Source organism: Saccoglossus kowalevskii, chromosome 10, assembly GCF_978046115.1.
Source record: "Saccoglossus kowalevskii chromosome 10, keSacKowa6.1, whole genome shotgun sequence".
Classification (NCBI taxonomy): domain Eukaryota; kingdom Metazoa; phylum Hemichordata; class Enteropneusta; family Harrimaniidae; genus Saccoglossus; species Saccoglossus kowalevskii.
The window spans coordinates 21,325,514-21,344,670 of NC_140650.1; the positions used below are offsets into that span (position 1 = coordinate 21,325,514).

At 32.6% G+C, this 19,157-nt stretch overlaps 1 protein-coding gene across 10 annotated transcripts in view; it reads right to left on the reverse strand.

Annotated features, from left to right (window-relative positions):
• LOC100376626 (uncharacterized) overlaps positions 1-19,157 on the reverse strand; it is an 87,867-nt gene that overhangs the window by 8,153 nt on the left and 60,557 nt on the right. For 3 of the 10 annotated variants that reach the window (XM_078009946.2, XM_078009942.2, XM_078009941.2), the window contains 12 exons: positions 18,636-18,989; positions 17,395-17,529; positions 9,908-11,125; positions 8,900-8,947; positions 8,097-8,129; positions 6,803-6,928; positions 5,518-5,589; positions 4,383-4,499; positions 4,010-4,156; positions 3,565-3,732; positions 2,363-2,485; positions 1,257-1,313 (listed from right to left, as the gene is read on the reverse strand). In XM_078009946.2, the coding sequence (XP_077866072.2) occupies positions 1,257-1,313; positions 2,363-2,485; positions 3,565-3,732; positions 4,010-4,156; positions 4,383-4,499; positions 5,518-5,589; positions 6,803-6,928; positions 8,097-8,129; positions 8,900-8,947; positions 9,908-11,125; positions 17,395-17,529; positions 18,636-18,989 (2,598 nt within the window). The remainder of the gene's footprint in view (positions 1-1,256; positions 1,314-2,362; positions 2,486-3,564; positions 3,733-4,009; positions 4,157-4,382; positions 4,500-5,517; positions 5,590-6,802; positions 6,929-8,096; positions 8,130-8,899; positions 8,948-9,907; positions 11,126-17,394; positions 17,530-18,635; positions 18,990-19,157) is intronic. The other 7 variants (XM_078009943.2, XM_078009944.2, XM_078009948.2 and 4 more) reach the window with 7 other exon arrangements.

Here is a 19,157-nt window from a genome sequence, read left to right on the forward strand (position 1 = left end):
TTGTTTTTATTCATTTCAATGCAATAATTTATATAATCCAAGACAGAGAAAATTTGATTTTTTAGATACAGAATTGAAAGGGAAGAAGAAATATATTGTCGATATTGTCCAAATGAAATCACCAACATAAAAAAAATGAGCAAATAAATACCAACAGAAAATTTAAAGCAAAAAAAAACTCCAAAGATGAATAAATTTACAGTGCACATCATAACACACTAGTGGTTTTGTGACATAAACACCTGTAAAATAACAGTGCAGCACTAAAATTACATATACAACTAAAAATACCAACATATAGAGACATAAGATTATGTACAAACAATAGATAAGATGTGTTAGTAAGTACAAATTATGCAAAATATTTATCCACTAGATTTCACTTGAAGTTTATGTTCTCCGGATACTTGCATTTGTGGCACTGCAGCTGGAATACAAACTGTAATTCATACTGACCATGTCTCAACCATACTCAAATTACCATATTTGTTTCATTAGTAGGGCTACTCAATAAAATCATATATAAAACAAAATTTACATTGCTGTATACTGAATCATTGAAATATAACTTATTTTGACCATAGAACAATCTCTGTAATTTATTTGTAAGTGCTTGTGCTACTAATAGAACAAATATGGTACACACAATAATCTATATTTAATGAGTATGACAGCTTGCCTATGTAGATGAAAACAATGTAGCCAGAGTTGTCAATCTACGACTGTGATTGGTTGAACCGAATCACATGATAGCAGTGATATTAACTGACAACTTTGATTACAAAAATTGTGACTAAACATTGAGTTAACTCTGATAAACACAATAACATTGTTAGTTACTGTAAAAGCATTAATTCCTGCTGGATTTTTTTAATTTCCTGTTAGGGTAGAATGCATTTGTTTATATATACTTGTCTTCACACAAATATATGTTGAAATACCCACACAAATTAATTGGGATTCCCAGATGTTTTATGAAGTTAAAATGTCCTATATTTCACATTTTTTGTTATCCAAAATATTTGTCATGGAAATTAGATTCAGTGATCTATTTTGGTCTTTGCTAATTTTCAAAAGTTCGCAAAATTATATCTCTGCAAAAAATTAATACCTCTACAGTAAACGTATACACCCATATGTACAATACCCACAATGCATGCAAAACAAAATACATGTAAGTGATATAACACAGGTAACACTGGTGAAACCTACATGACCACATGGTAACAGTTATCACAATGTAAACAACTCAGTACCTTAAGAGGAGCTACAGCGAGCTCAGCTTCCCGTTTCTTGTGCTCCATATCATCATACTTAGGAGGGATGTTTAAAATGGGAAAGCAAATGGGAGGAAAAATGGGGAAATAGAAAAAAAAAGAAACAAAACAAAGCGAACAAAATAATCAATTAAGGATCATCAAAAATAATCAATAATTTTTAAGAAATTATCAATCCGAAATATTTGTTTTCAAAAGCACATAGAAGTTGTATGGTACAGTAACTTAGTGATGGTTAGTCAATAAGTTAATTTGTTATTTTTAATCGCAATGATAAACACACAAAATGAATGTGTTAATTAAATTAATGCTACATCCTAGTGAGGTTGTCACATGGAGGAATAGGCTGTTTTGCCATGAATATGTTTGAGTTGGTTAGTTTCCATGACAACAGGGAATATTTTAAAAGGGTATAGTAAATAACAATTTGATTTTTCCATTCTCAAATTAATGATATTTTAATCACCATCACTTAGTTTGTCCATATAATAACATATTAGTGCTCTTGATTAAACATGATTCAATATGATTTTGATTTGATTAGAAAATGAAATAAAATCATCACCAATGTACAAAATGCCAACATAATTCCATTGCTAAAGACTATAAGAACTGTTTTTAATATTGGCTTTTCAAAAACATTTTTACATGCATTCCAACATGTGTCAATAACAATTCAATATTGGGAACATTTTTTATTACGTCTGCCAGTTGCCATGGAAATTCATAGATCAGTCATGCTGGTTTTTATACACCTATACACCAATGCAAAAAATCTATTCCTATTTACATTCATGCTATAACATGACTCAAAAATTCAGTGTGACAATTGGTGATGATTCTATTCAAATGACCTATCCCCATATACCTGCAAGCAATCACTCTAATTAGAAAAGCATTAGCACACTAGTTAATAGCAAGAAAAGAAGATAATGTTAGTAACCATGACGATGACACAGAAATCCAACAATGGATCATCCACAACATGCAGAGGTACATACACATACATTAAAAACCAAGACGTCAACGTGCCAGTCTGAGTGGCATACAAACACATGCATATTTCAGCACATAGCGGTACATACATTGTTTTTAATTTCTCTAAAACTCTCCTCTATACCATCTCTTGTGGTATTCAATTTCTCATAATCTTCTAGTTTTCTTGTTAACATGGCCAGTTCCTCAAACAGTTTCTGCTCTTGGTCAGCCTAGAGAAACAGGAGTATTACCATAAAAGAATGCAATGACACTAATTATAAAACAACATCCTTCCAGTACTTAATTCACAAGCTAAAATTACATATTTTGGAAAGCCAGATTCAAAAATATGCAAATGTGACATGTTCCTTCCTATTGTCATGGCAAATGTGTCATTTCTTCCTATTGTCCTGACAAATATATCATTTCTTCCTATTGTCATGACAAATGTGTCATTACTTCCTATTGTCATGACAAATGTGTCATTTCTTCCTATACTTCCTATTGTCATGACAAATGTGTCATTTCTTCCTATTGTCATGACCAATGTGTCATTTCTTCCTATACTTCATATTGTCATGACAAATGTGTCATTACTTCCTATTGTCATGACAAATGTGTCATTTCTTCCTATACTTCATATTGTCATGACAAATGTGTCATTACTTCCTATTGTCATGACAAATGTGTCATTTCTTCCTATTGTCATGACCAATGTGTCATTTCTTTCTATTATCATGACAAATGTGCCATTTCTTCCTATACTTCCTATTGTCATGGCAAATGTGTCATTACTTCCTATTGTTATGACAAATGTGCCATTTCTTTCTATTATCATGACAAATGTGCCATTTCTTTCTATTGTCATGACAAATGTGTCATTACTTCCTATTGTCATGACAAATGTGCCATTTCTTCCTATTGTCATGACAAATGTGTCATTACTTCATATTGTCATGACAAATATGTCATTTCTTCTTATTGTCATGACAAATGTGCCATTTCTGCACATTGTCATGACAAATGGGTGATTTCTTCCTAATGTCATGACAAATGTGTCATTTCTGCCAATTGTCATGACAAATGGGTGATTTCTTCCTATTGTCATGACAAATGGGCCATTTCTGCCAATTGTCATGACAAATGTGTCATCTCTTTCTATTTTCATGACAAATGCAACATATTTCTTTTTATTATCATCACAAACATAATGCCTCTTGCTATTGTTATAACATACTTATAAAGAGATGAATTCAAATATAAATAATCCACTAGTTCTAGTTTACAGTATCAAATTACATGATTGTACCTTGAGTTTAAGAGCAGCCTCTAAAGCTTGTAGTTTACCAAGTATGATATCTCTTTCATCACGTATCTTTTCTAAATCTTTCAGTTTATTCTTAAGATCTTCATATTTCTTCTTCAAGGATTTCAATTCTTCCAGGGTGCTGTCCAGTTCCAGGCACTTTGCTTGAAACTAGAAAAAAAGACAAAAAAACAAAAAGATAAACCACCGTTGTTTGATGCACTAAACTTTTTTGTTATTTAAACCTGAGCCTAACTCAGAACAGAGATTGTCGTTAATTTCATTCACAACACTCATGCAAGCAAAGAAATCATAAAAAAGTTCATCATAATTTTAATATTTTGCACACAGGATTGTGTTGTTGTTTTCTTGTTACTAAGAATAGTATAAATCACACTGAAGTCTGGCAATATATTTTAGAGAGTCTACAAAGCAATCTAACTCTTACCTCTTGTTTTAATGCTTCATACTTGCCAGCTAACTCATTGTATTTGGAATCTGCTGACGTCTGAGCAATTTTCTTCTGCTGTTCCAGACCACCTACCTCATGTCGTAGTTTTTGTAACTCTGAGTTCTTTTGTTCCAACTCTTGTTCCTAAGAATCAAGGAATAATCACAAATGACACAAACAATTTGAATAAGATATTTTGTTACATCATTTTGTGAACAAAACATTCATTCATTCCAGTGATTAATGTAAAATTTGAGAAGACTACTGTATTTGCTAGATTGATATATTCACAAACATAATTTCAAAGTGAAATATTGTATAAACGATACATGTTTTGATTTGAATTATTTCTCATTCAATAGGGATATACCTTAGCTGCTAAATCTTTTTCTCGCCTGTCAAGTTTTGTTCTGTAAACATCATTCAAGTTGGTCATCTTGTTCATCTCTTCTTTCTTGTCTTGCAATTGTTTTTGTTTTCCCTCAAGCTGTGTCAGTATAAACAACTATTATTATCAAATTCATTCTGGCATTCACAGAAACCTAATTATGCTATAGGCTTATAATTTTTATTTCATTTACAAGTGATAAAAATAAATTTCGGAAACAGAAAAACAGTGCTCACAAGCAGTGCAAGTGCCTCTTCAAAGCCATCTGTTTCTTTTTCATTTTCATTTTCACTTTAATTTTCATTTTGACGTTTATTTTCATTTTGACTTTCATTTTCATTTCTGTGAGATTTGACTTTTGTTTTTTAGCTCCACATCAGAAACTTATGCACACATGCCTACTTTTAAACTTAACCCAAAATGGTAAACATGAAGGTAACTTAATTGGCTATGTATTCAGCTCCAGCAATTCAAACTTATTTCATTTTAAATTCATTCCTGAAACTTTAAGTTATTTTAGAGTACTGCTCTATACTTTGATTGAGAATGTAACCTGACTCAAGGTAATATCCCACATCCAAGGTCATTCATTAACCTTTCAATAAATTGAACTTTATATAAAATTGATTTTTACGCTACATAATTCCAAGCAACAATAAAATTGCTTACTTAATTTTGCTTACATCTGACAAGAATTTAAAAACATACATGGCATATCTAGTAGCTAATTATGTTACTACCCTAAAATCTTTATTAGAAGCCGCATCCCTAACACAAGCCGCACCCATTTATTTTGAACAATTGAGAACCAAAAATTCATCACTTCTCATATGTGTAGATGCTCTAGTAAAAGCTGCATCCCCTCTGGTTGCAGATTTTACAGCGATGGAATGTTCAAACGCACTACCATATCATATCACAGTAGCATGTAAAATTTACTATTAGTAAATACAGCGCCATGTTGAATGACTACGTATCATGAATAGAGATACAGGTCACAGCAGTAGTACTTCAACTGAGTAAACATTTAAACACAGACAACATGGCTACTCCAAATAATAAAACGGCTATAGATATATGACATTAATATAGACAAAAAACATTGCTATTCTTTTACCTCTTCTCTGAGCGCAGCTACCTGACCGTCATCAGAATGGCTTCCTCTTAGCAATCGTTCTAATCGCATAACCTGGAAATAGAATGTGATTTGAACGTTAAGAGTATGATCACACAATGTACAGGGATAGATCACTTTAACAAGGAGTCAGTTTACTTCCTTCCCACATGATATCTGATACCACAACAATGAACATCACATGGTTCAAGTTATAGAGTCTGTCAGCAGCACTAAAAGGGTATTTAAACTACGGTTGCTGCTTGCTACCTTACTGAACACTTCTTCCACACAACAGTAAACGTCTGTGTGAAGTTGAAGATAACATCTGTGTGTCAATAAACATATCGTCCATAAGGGTACTTTTTTATTTTATTAGTTTCTCATAAGTTAGATGCAAAGAAATTGGGTCAGACTAAAACCAAAAGACGAGAGTCCACAAAAAGTTATATAAACTAAGTTAAATACCGTAATATTCTGTCAAGTTTTTTTTTCAAGAAAATGGTTTTACATGAAAGCTAGACTCTAGGAATGCCACATAATCAGGATTTAAGCTTCAACGGTTTACAGAATTTATGCATACTAGTATTTACTTTTTCCTCCCAAATCAGGTTTGCATGAACACCATATTTTGCTTCCTGGATCCCCAATATAAATGAGGATCTCTGTTTTCAATACATGAAAGGATCTCATTTGTAATAAAAATACACATGGCTTACAATCAATTTTTCTTCATTTTATCATTGGGACTCACTACACCGAAATGGAAATACAATCCCTGCTTTCAACTACAAAATGTCATTGAATACCAAACATTTTGCAATAATCACTCTAAAATTTGTAATATTTTATATAGGAAAGGAGAGTTTAAATGAGAAATGTTGACAAAATATGGTTATCCCAGTAAGGATGAGATGACATTTGACCTTCATAGCAACACACTGGTTTTTTGAAACACCCAATCAGCATGCTGGTGTCTTAATACAAACTAAGGCTGAAAAGTCAGAAATACAAATGATGGTTCTCAAACTTCTTCACCAGTACAAACCACCATAGAGAATGAACCACAAGATTACTTCATTTTATACCAAACTTTATAATAATTATATTTCAAAAATACATACCAATCTTTCTTTAAGACAACAATTTTTTAGTAAAATTTTGCCTGAAAACAACTATGATATTTTGTTTTCCAGCTTCCCCTTAATAAATGATTATCATCAAGACATACTTTCTCTATTTCACTAAATTTTTCAATGTAACAAATGACTAAAAAATGAAACCTCACCTCTGCCTTTAGTGATGTCAGTTGTCCATTCTTATCTCTGAATTCAGCATGAAGTTGCGTATTTTCCATCCGAAGGCTTTTGGATAATTTACATTTTTCTTCCAGGGCTTCTTCCTTTTCCTGAAGCTAAAAAATAAATGTAAAATATATAAAAAAAAATAAATAAATAAAAATACTGGGATACATAAATTCACCGATACCAATAAATATTTTGTAAACCACAAGAACCTTAGCGATAAATGCTGCAAACCAAATCTTAAAAAGCTTTTTTTCCCCAGCCTTACAACCTTTATTGCAACATGCGTTTTTGAGTAAAACCCAAGATTACAAGAAGACCTTCACCAAAAATCCTATAAAAACAAATTTACAACATAGAAGAGATACACAAAAAAAACAAAACATAGTCAAGTCATGATAACCTTTACCCTCCAGGTATAACATGATGTAGTGGATATAAAGTTATTTGTGGATGTATGATACCAACATTCTGTTAACATTACAACATCGCCTGCCGACACCGTAATATACGATTCGACTATCTGTAGACGCTTTCAGCAGGCAATGTGTTAATGAATGCACTATGTACTTAAGAATTAAAATTAAATTAATCGGACACATCTCACAGTTGAACTAAATGTGCATTTTTTTTTATAGAATTTATTGATTTGTTTTGTTTGTTTGGTATCTTGCAAGGCAGTTGGGAATAACTGTTGTGAATCTTTCGACTGACAACAACACAACTGCAACAGTTATGGGTTTAGAATTCAATATTGTCAGAATAAATCATCACAAAATGAAAAAACAGCATTGAATAATAAAAAAATAAAAAATAAATGATTTTTTTTTAGATTTTAACCTGCTAAAACACGCAGAAAAAATAAATAAAACCAACAGTTTTAAAAGGTGTTAGACTAAAGATAATTTTTTTAACTTAGATAATTGTATGTATATAATTGTTAATTATATAATTAATATAGCTTTAGTAATGTTTTGTTTAATTAGGTTAGTTTTTGTGTTGAAAACAATGACAAATTTGGATATAGTAAAATTGGACAACCATAGTATTATGGTCTACACTAATTTATTACTTATGCAGGTAGAAAATAATGTACAGCAAATGAATCAATGGTCACATGACTGTCACATGACCTGACAGAATTAGCAAGATACATGCTACTTTCTACCAGGCTATTATTATGCAAATGAGTTGATTTTTATTTATAACTGCACAGGGCTCCCCAGAGACATGGAGCAGTCATGCAGTAAACTTTGATCTTTGACCTCTGACCCTCACCTTGTACTTAAGATCAGCAATCTCCTCAATTTCCTGCATGCATGAAAATGAAAATGTTGAATGAAATGCAAAAAATGAAACATTACCCGAGAAACCATTTACAAGTGAGCCATGTGTAATATAACAATGTGATACACAAGGAAACATAATGATACATACTTATGCAAATTGAACATACAATGATAATATTAGAATAACAATGTGATACAAAAGGAAACATAATGATACATACTGATGCAAACTGACCATACAATGGTAACATTAGCAGACAAAATGATGATAAGACAAGGAAACAGTTATAAACAAAAGTTAGAGCAAACTCCCAACCGAAAAAAAAAATCATTCAGCTAATTAACTGGAAAGAGACAGCACAAAAGAGAAGTTAGAAATATGATATCAAGTGAGTGCAAAAATTAGTCACGATTATAAAACATGTGACATTATTATTATTTTTTAAATTAATATTTATTTCATATTGCGATAAACATGGGAGAACATATAATTAATAACAAATAAAACTGACACCACTAGAACCACATAATTATTATTACACATAATTAGTCATAAAATCAATTAAAAAAAATTATATAAATAATTCCAAAAAATTGTGTTATTTTAAAAACATAAATTGCAAAAGTAAGTAAAACTTAACCATTATGCTACCAACTATACCTTAGAGTTAATAATTTTAATGGTGTTCAATTTAAAACTTGAAACAATTGCACCTTTTTACTGAATAGCACCACAGACCAATTTTTACAAGTTACTTTAAACATTATTTTTTTTAACACAATAATTCCCACCTTTATTTTATAAGATATATCTCTGTCTCTTAGAAGAGCTGCTCTTTCCTACAGAAACGGGACAGACATGAAGGAAACGAATAGTGATGTGACAGCAGACAATACAAAGAAAAGGAATATATATAAGTAAATATTGTTTGGAAAAGATAGATCTGGGAAGGATGATAAAATTGAAAATAGGAGACATCGGGAAAATTGTATAGGTAAACGACAATTAACATAATTTTTATAAGACAGGGAAACAGATATATGTAAGCACTGACAGGTTGTAATACTGTGTAACATCTGTGTTATTCATTAATCCATTGAACGACAAATTTTCCCTCCAAAATTTGGGTCAACTTTTTGCAGATTTTTATGTATTTTTCTGTAGTTGTTTTGTTGATTTTTGACCAGGTGGTCATAATTATTCAAAGACAACAGAACTTGCTCAAAATGTGTGAATAAAAATGGAAAAAATGATGTAATATGAGAAATATGACAAGAGTTGGCGTTTGACGTTCAAAGGGTTAAGTCTAAAATACTGTAAACTGCTTTATTTTCAGTGCAATCAATTTTTGTGACACGATACTACAACATTCAGGGGACGAAATTTGTCATCTGTCACTGAAACTCACTTTCATTAAAATTTACGTTTACCCAACAGACAAAATTCACAAAAATTTACTGTCATGAAAAATAAAACAGTTTACAGTAAACACGGTGTAATGGATTAGCTTACTACGATAGATTGTGACATAACAATGCGGTTATTTTTATCAAGGAAGAGTTAATTCTATATATCTACTAGGTGACTTAAGTTCCATGTATTCAGTTATCTCAGCATTTGTTTGTGACTATTCTATATTCTGGTCGTGACTTGAGACACGTGTAATCCACTGAGACAATCGGAATAATTGGAGGTTAGTAATAAAATACGAGTAATCCATGTGATGTCGGTATCACCATACGAGGCAGTTCGTCTAGATTCACCACCTGATAAAAGTAAGTAGTGACTAAACATTTTACCTCGCTTTCCGCTGTAAGGTCAACTATTTTACGTTTCAGTTGATCCTTTTCAGCTTCGTGGGAGTCCCGTTCACTCAGCTGTCTTTGTACCATCTTGGTTACCCACAGAGGCGTGGGAGGCTTAGGGCAAGTTTCTGGACCCTCTTCGGAAGGCACTCTAGGTAAAGTGAGAGGTTTGCCAGGAACAGGAAAGACGAAGGCGGAAGTGTTCTCATCAGCATACTCCCGGTCTGTTCCGGTTGACTGAGTTTCCATACCACTGTCAAACGATGGCGGTCTCTGGACGTGCAGTGTGGCCTGTTTTCTAGAGGATTCTATCACCAGGTGGGAAGCGCTTGGAGGTTCTGACGCTGGAAGTGGTGGCAAATCCACGTCTGAGAAGTCAGATTCTGAATCAATGCCGTTGACATCAAAGAAATTAGGTACAGGAGAGTCACAATGTTGGGTTTCATCGAAGGAAGAAGGAAGTGTCTGAAATTGTATGGGTGGGGGCATGGTATCTGGCAAAGGAGGAGGAGATGGCTGGCTAACTACAATATCAGTGTTAAACTCAGCACGGAAGACACCATTTGCACACATCTGGGGCTCATCTACCAATTTACCATATTGCACTGTTTTGGGTCGGATCCACTCTGACGGCAACTCGGGATCTCCCTGCGGAAGCACTGCCACCAGGGCTTCTATAAGTTTTTTTCTTTCATAAGGTCTTGACGTATCCAGCGCTCTCGGGGATGGCATAGATTTATCAGGAATCGTTGTTCTTCTGGTCATCTCTCGCACAGCATACAGTCTACGTGGTGGTGATGTTTTCACTTGAGCAGTGTTAGTTTCATACTGAGGAAGATGCTCAACTAACTCTTCAATTAATCTAATTTTATCAAGGTCAGCGGTCTTCTCCATCTGTAATGTCGCTGATTGCATAAAATACCCTGGTTTCGAATCTACATCTACTAAGCCTTTACTGGTACACAACATCAGCCTATCAGCAATGTTGTCTAATTTCAACTCTGGTAAAACCGATTTAGGGTATTCTACAGTCGTCTTTGGTATTTGTGCATTGTATGGAAGTGTCTCTAAAAACTCTAGTAAGGTAGTTTGTTTGTTTTCTGGCGTGTACACTCTAGATTGCAAAGCCGTACCGCCAAGATATCGCAAAGCGTCTGTCTGCGTAGATTTGCTGTTACGTTTTGTGTAGATACCAGAGAGAATATCGCCGTTCTGAAATGAAGCATAGTGAAATGGTACATTATGAGGTGAAATGTGATGATAGCAAAGATAAGCAGCATTGTTATGAAAAGGCTGCAAGTGAAGACGAGAACATTCGCTCTTAACATTTGATTTGAACTCTAGACAAAAATAACTTTGCCTCTAGATTTTTTTAGAAGATGTCTTAACAATATGTTCTGTTAATTTGAGCCAAAAATAATGAAAATATTGTTGAGAAAAAAGGAAAAAATTAAAGACAAGTGCAAAGATTTTGGTCGGAACAGTGAAAGCACAAGATGATGGCCACAAACACCTACATAGTATTTTGAGAGATGCAGAAAAGTAAAAAATATTTTTTTTTTCTAAGTGATCACTATCACCTGAAAATAGAACGATAAATAAATACAATAAAAAAATGTTTTTATAAACTTGATTAAAAAATTATTTTCAAAAATTGGTAAACTATAGACATTTCTCATTAAAAAAAATCAGAAATACCCCAAAAAAAACTCAAAAATAAAACATTGCAACATTTTCTCATCTCCCAAATTCATTTACAGTTGAAATAATTGGAGTCGAAGTTTGACAAATGTTTTTTAAAGTTCATGAAACAGCTAGTGATTGAAGCAGGTTTGCAGATACAGTATTGAAGATTATTTCTAGAATGCTGATATTTGTTTGACAATGGGAGTGAAGGGTAGAAAGCTAGATGAAACAAAAAAACACTGAAAAGTTGTATTGAGAACTGTAGCAATGAACAACCTATGAAATGTATTGATTTCTCGGGACACTGATTTCACTGTACATATTGGTATCTTGCAGAAAACGATAGGTGTATGAACTTCTTACACACAAACGTAACAGAAGTTTGTGTATCTAGGAACTGCGACTATGTGTAACCTACACGATTAGCGTAAACTAAACGTCACTATCAGGTCAGATCATCACTATGATTTGATACCCTCTCTCATTCTAACCTACCCACCCCTATATTATTTATGGTTTGCTCCGTGCTAAGAACAGAAAATCATACCTAGTTTAACTCATACCAGCATAGCATTTATCGTTTTTTTTTATTTTTATCCCGACTTCCAACTTTATGTATTAACATAAACATGTATTAGCTATTGTCTGTACTATGTGTATTACATGGTGTTTAACATATTGCTTGTTGAAAGCCGCCATGGACAAAAAGAATGTGAAAACACAGTATCCGCAGGCAAGTGTGAAAAAAAAAAAAAAAAGAGGTTTACTGAGGTGAGGCAAAACTAATATTCCCAGTATTAATGTCAAAAGATACAAATTGCTTACTGAGATTCTCCATGGACAAAAAGAATGTGAAAACACAGTATCAGCAGGCGAGTATAAAAAAAGAAGTTTACTAAAGTGAGGCAAAACTAATATTCCCAGTATTAAATCCAAAAATACAAGCATGTCCAATATCATTGAATAAATTATTTTAGTGATGGGACACACTTGTATCGTACCCCATCACAAATAAACACACCAGCACATAAATGGGCATGTTGAATTGTTACTATAAAATAAACGGAGCCAAACATCTGAATTTATCATGTCAACATTATACATTCAATTCAAACATTTTATCATCTACATTAAACATAGAGTATCTTTCCTGTGAAAATAAAAAAAAAAAATTTTTTTGTGTAGCATGAATACTGAAATGACATCAAAGTATATTTGCATATTGAACACTCAATACACATTACATGTAACAGTAGAATTCAAACGCAGATCAATCATTAATGTGCTTATCAAAATTGTGAACGAGACGAGACAAAACCGGTGAAACAAAGAACTCATGAAAACTTGCATTGATATTTCAAAATCTGAAATGAGACAAAATTATTTCCATACCTATAACCAACAGCACTGAGAAAACTTTCTACTTTCCAGTGAATAGCAAAAGTATAACTCCCTTCACCGTACACAGAGACACAGATAACTTGACAGTTACTGGGACGCCAGCTGACTAGTATAATTTTTACACACGTACACACAAATACAGCAACGATGAGTGCCTGGATCAGACTTTTAAATTTTAAATACAACACCATCTGTTACTAAACTTTTACAGTCAATCTTTGTAGGTTTTTTTCATTAGAAGTGCGAACATGTTGCAAATGATTAAAAATCAATTTGAAATACTGTATCCATAAATGTTGACGGGTAAATGGTTTACTGAAATTTAAATTTGCTGCATAATGAAAAAACAAACATCTGATGAACACTTTATGCTGAACGGCTACATTATCCTTGGTGGTGAAAAGCTGTTGTATTTACCGTACATGGAGTGACCAGAATAATAATCACAACATTTTGGAACATTGTACAACCGAATAAATTGTACCGCAAAACCCTTACCATCATGTTTTACAAATTGAATTCTACTAGTTGACATTATTTCTAATAATCATAACATATTCAAAAACAATAATTCTGTTAGAAATGAAAAAAAAAAAATACCAAACCTAAAATAATTATGTTATCAGACAACAGCAGGAACTACCATAATATGGTTTAACTAACAATATCAAGCCAATATTAATTATTATGTAATATCTGATGTCATTTTAATAATATGTTAATTGGTTAATTTAAAGCAAAACAAAACTATTATTGGAATTTGTATGACTGTCAGTATCTAGGATACATTATAAAGAGGGAGATCGCCCTCCAGCCGTGCCATTTCTAGCGTAATGAACAACACTTCCTGGAATATACTTAAAATCCTAGGGATAAAACCAACTAAATATTGCATTATTTGCCACCTATCTCAGTTCTATGGAGTGTGGGTGCCCATGAGGCCAGAGAAGACTAATTAATTAATTAATTAATTAGTTTGCAATATTGTTTTACCAGTACATAATAAACACTGAAATCTAGCGCATAGTAATATATAATATACATGTATCACACTGATAAATACAACAGCGATTAAATATTGGATATGGATGGAGCTAAATGAAATAATTCAGACCAATTCTAATCCCTCTGTACCCCCTCTACTAGATAATAATGCATGCAGCCTACATTGTATATAATATACTACTGGTATAGTGGGTGTGGCATATCGCAGTACAATTGATCAACATTGTCCTCAATGTAAAAATAATCACAAATTTTACAAAAAACTATATGTTTTTCTTGGATCTGGACTTATAGCAAAACCCCACCCCCCAGAATACCTAAAATAAACCAAATGTTACATTGTCAGCCTCTGATAAGACAAATATGAATTCAACAGTTGGTTAGCATCATATTCCAAACAATATAACAGTATATAAGCACTGAAAGACTAGGCACAATACCATAACATCCTAATCAATACAATAGTATAATTCAGACTAATTGTAATCTATATGTACCCCCCTCTACCAGACAACAATGGAAACAGATGACTCCTTAAATACATATACCAGGTACTACTAGTTCAGTGGGTGTGGCAATTCTAACCTGTATCACGTATGATACAAAAATGTGCTCAATACACAATATGGCATGTCAATGTTGGAACTATCATGCAATTCAGAAAGTCCCTCCATAGACTGTTATCAAATCAAACGACATACCAACATTCCATCAATACATATACCATATTTGTATTATTAGTAGCGCATGCGTAAAAATACAGTGTTTCTATGGTTAAAATTAGTCATATTTTGATGATTCTGTATACAATAAATGCAATTTTTGGTTTTTATGCGCTATTGGAGATACGCTTCTAATAGCACAAATACAGTATACAAACTACATATCATATGGCAATGTATTAGGTATTCAAAACCAAAGAAGCTATAAAATGGAATAACAGGAATGCCTAACAAAACCACATAAGCGAGGAGATTCCAAAAAACACATAGAATTTGCATATAATGGTAATAACGTATAGTACTTTATAAATTAATATTACCGGGAAAATGAGGTCAATGACAAATATATACGGTTAAGAAAAATATTCATGTGCACATTTATATCCGTGACCAAAGATCAATTCTTCGGTTTTACATTTTAAACCATATTATTAATTTAGTATCCATGGTAATAAATGTTACACATATTAATTCGTACTACCTTAGGTATACCACAAGTCTCATTTGAAAAAAACGACCTTTCTCCGAATATAGCTTGCAATTAACTAAACATCGCTATAGTCCACCGAGATGCGGCCGTTCAGGGTGAACGCCGAACACATTGTACTGTACTGAGTAATACTAAGCTGTGTGTACATGTCACCATGTGGTCATCTCCACAGCTGCTGCTTTAGCTAACATCCACACACAATGGATGATGGTATAACAATGAGTGCACGCTTCATCCATCACAACTACAATAAGCTCATTTGAATAACAGTTACTAAATTAGAATACATTATTATAAGGGTCGGTACTGTACTACGCTCAGTATTAAATAATATAATATGTTAATTAGGAAAGCATGTGTCTAGTAGAAATTTGCATAATTATTAAATGTTTAGCTTTCAGAATATTACATGATTATACATGTGCGAACATCAATATTTTTTTTGTATAAATGAAAAATTATATTTAATATCAAAAATAATGAATACATATGCACTATCGGTAAATATATTATTGTACTACTTGTGATATAGATGAACACCGAGAGAAGCTCACTACAATGTGCAATCACCAGAAAATGTAATAACAAACATGATTATATAAACCATACCGGCTAATTAAAACAAAAATATATAATGGAATTAGCATTTACCGAGATAACCAAAACAAAATGAATAAATTGTAAGGTATTTATAGAGTGCCATCAGATGGACCAGTTTATTAAGTTAATCCATTTCCAATTTTAGAGATTATAATTTTTTTGTTTTATTAATAACCATTATTTCAGCAATTTCAGTCACAAAATACTTAGTAATATTTAGGTGACATTTAACCTTGTGTTTATTATGGGAAAGAGAATCCCATCAATCAATATTCCCTGTTTGTAACAGGTATTTTTATATCAATATTTTACTTTAAAGGGTAACAGTCAAATTGAGTGGAAATAAATTAAGCATTTCACTGACGACAATAAATACGGTAGTATTTGTACCGTATGTGGCAGTATTGATTCAGCCCAAAGGGTTTTCTGGAATTTCTGTGATGGTATACAAGATCAAAGTATGGAAATATCTGTATATAAGGTAAATTACATGTAACTACAAATTTAGCTATGCGTATGTACAGCAGCTATTGGGGATGAATTGATTGGACGAAATTCCCTAATCCGTGACAGCCATAGTATAAGTAATTTACATCACGGTACAGCTTGCAATACTCACTTTGGATTCATGGTGTATATGGCATAACTATCATGTGACCAAATGTTTTGTAAATACATCATAGAGAACTCTATACTAAGCATGCTGGAAAAGATGACCATAAGTCTGACACTAATGTTCTCTGATATTTATGTAAAAAATAAAATTCTTTCTGCATTATGTTTCAAATTATAAAAACTTGAATAGCCAGAAATGTAATGGATATACAAGGTAAAATAAAAAAATTATTGTTTCCATGGCAACTTACAAGGCTGCCCCATTTTTTTTTATTTGCATTTGTGTCTTCATGTCAAATAATGCTCATCAAAAAGTGAAAGTTTTGCAAAGATGTTAATGTTTTCAAAACATATTCCTATTAATCAGATTTAATCCATTGCAAAATCCAGTTAGAACAAAAAAACTCACTTCATGAATTTTATACATTACAAAACAAAAACATTTTAATCCTCAAGAGTACAACCTAAAAAACAGGTTTTTTTCAGATTCAAGAAATCACCACAAGACAGGATACTTGTGTATACATTATATTTATATTAAAGCATGATGGTCATACTAAAGCACATATTCAAGTTCAATGTAAACAATGTATCTTATACCGATGTATACGTTGCCATGGGACCATATCCTATATTGAATTTGACGCCATGTGTCACGATGACAACTGTCCTTTCAGTATGGACATATACAAATTTGTCTATACAATATTCAAACCATGAATATTCCATTTGCATCATAAACTTTTTTTTTTTTAAATTTAGATTATTCAATTCAAAATAGGCATCAGACACATTTAAAATGCTACGGAGAAATCAGACTTGTCACCATAGTAACAAGTTTTAGGTATCCACCTCATCATACTTGCTTTTTGTCATGTGCTCAACTCAGCCTCAAGAAAATATAAACACATGACAAGGTTTCCTCCTACATGTGCAGTTGGTCACATACAAGCAAAACTTACCTCAAGTGATTCTTTAAGTTCATTGAGTTCTTTCTTAACCGCTGAGTGAATATTTCTAAGATCCGCTCCCTGTCTCTGTGCGGTCTTCAGATGTATCTGTGACTCATCAAATTTATCTTGCAGTTCTTTGTTTATCTGAAGTGGAAGGTGTTTAGTTCAGACTCCATGCTTTATTAGTAAGGGAGTATGGGGAATTCTAAAAACTGCAAACCACTTTATTTTGTGAGAATTTGTTTTACTAATTTTGTGAGATTTAAAAAAAAAAAAATTTTTGTAGCAGTGAACATTTCTCTGGTGTTTAACGATAAATTGAGAAATTTTGGCTTTACGAATGACATCAAATCGTTAAAATTCCTCACATGGAAATTAAGCGTTTACAGTGTATATGTGCAAACTAACATAGCCATTGTTAATACTGTAAAAATTAAAGCGCGGTGGTCGTCGCGCAGCGCATGTTCGAATTTCATGTAAATATACAATGTATTTTACATGCGTTGTATACGTCTCTATGAGTCCCATAACGAGCAGGACGCGGCACGACAACTGCCACCCTTTAAACTATATATTTTATGACTAGAAACTACTGCAACCATCTTTTATTAATCTATTTTCAATACCACATGGTTTTGTACAGTTCAGCTTCTAGTAGCAGTTTTAGTGCAGCACCAAGCCTGTCTACAACTCAGGTACAGACTGATAAAGTGATAATACACCTCCAGCTGCCAGGCTATGTATCAGGCTTAGAGCTTTCTTTTTAATTTGAAAAATTATTAAGTTGAATGTTAGGTGAAGGCATGTCAGGCAGAACAAATAGGGATAACACAGAAACAATGAAACAGACAGGCATACACTAAATAACCTAAACATAGAGAAACTATCTTTGCCTTGCCCTAGATGCATCAGATGAATGTAGTTGGGTTTCCTTTTATTATGCTTTTGATCTTTATTTTATGATGGGTTAATAGTTTTTACAAATTTATTGTGACCACAAGGAAAAGATGAATAATATGGCCAACAAAAATGCCATTTACAGACATCTGCACCACCAATAAGAGTGACAATTGAATGGTAAGTGACAACTACTGATAAAACAGCAAAAAGGTAATGCTAGACCTGCTTTTTAAATATTTGTGTATTTTTTTTAGAAAAAATATGAAAACAAATTTACTCAGGTTTATTTGGTGAACAATGACAAAAACTGACTCTGGTGTCCAAAGGATTAACAAATATTTATATCTTACCTCATTCTTCTCATCCAACTGTAATCGAAGATTGAGAATTTCTTTGTCTGCATCGCAATAATCCTTCTGCTCTTCCATCTTCTTCAATTTATCCTGTAGTTTAGCTTCTGTTTTTTCCAGATCTTCAACACTCTGTTCCGTCATCTCCAGTAATCCAGTCTGTGCTTTCATACGTTTGTATTCTTCGAGCGGTAACGTTATCATCTGTCCAGTTGCCAAATCATCTTCCAGGTTTTCCAGCTGTCTTTTCAATGATGCTTTAGCTCTTTCAAGCTGATCAATCTTTGTATGAGATTCTTGTAATTCATCCTGAGTGTCTGACAATTCTTTTTCAAGCTTAGATGCCTGAGCACACTGTACAGGAAATAAACAATAAACAGGAATACTGTAAATTCTTTAATTATTCACTAGTGAATTATTTGCTAAATTAAATTTACCTGAATATGTAAAACAACAGAGCCCATTGTTTCCCTGCTAAGTTCATGAACCCAGTGAAATTGCATCATCATAATAGGGAAAATA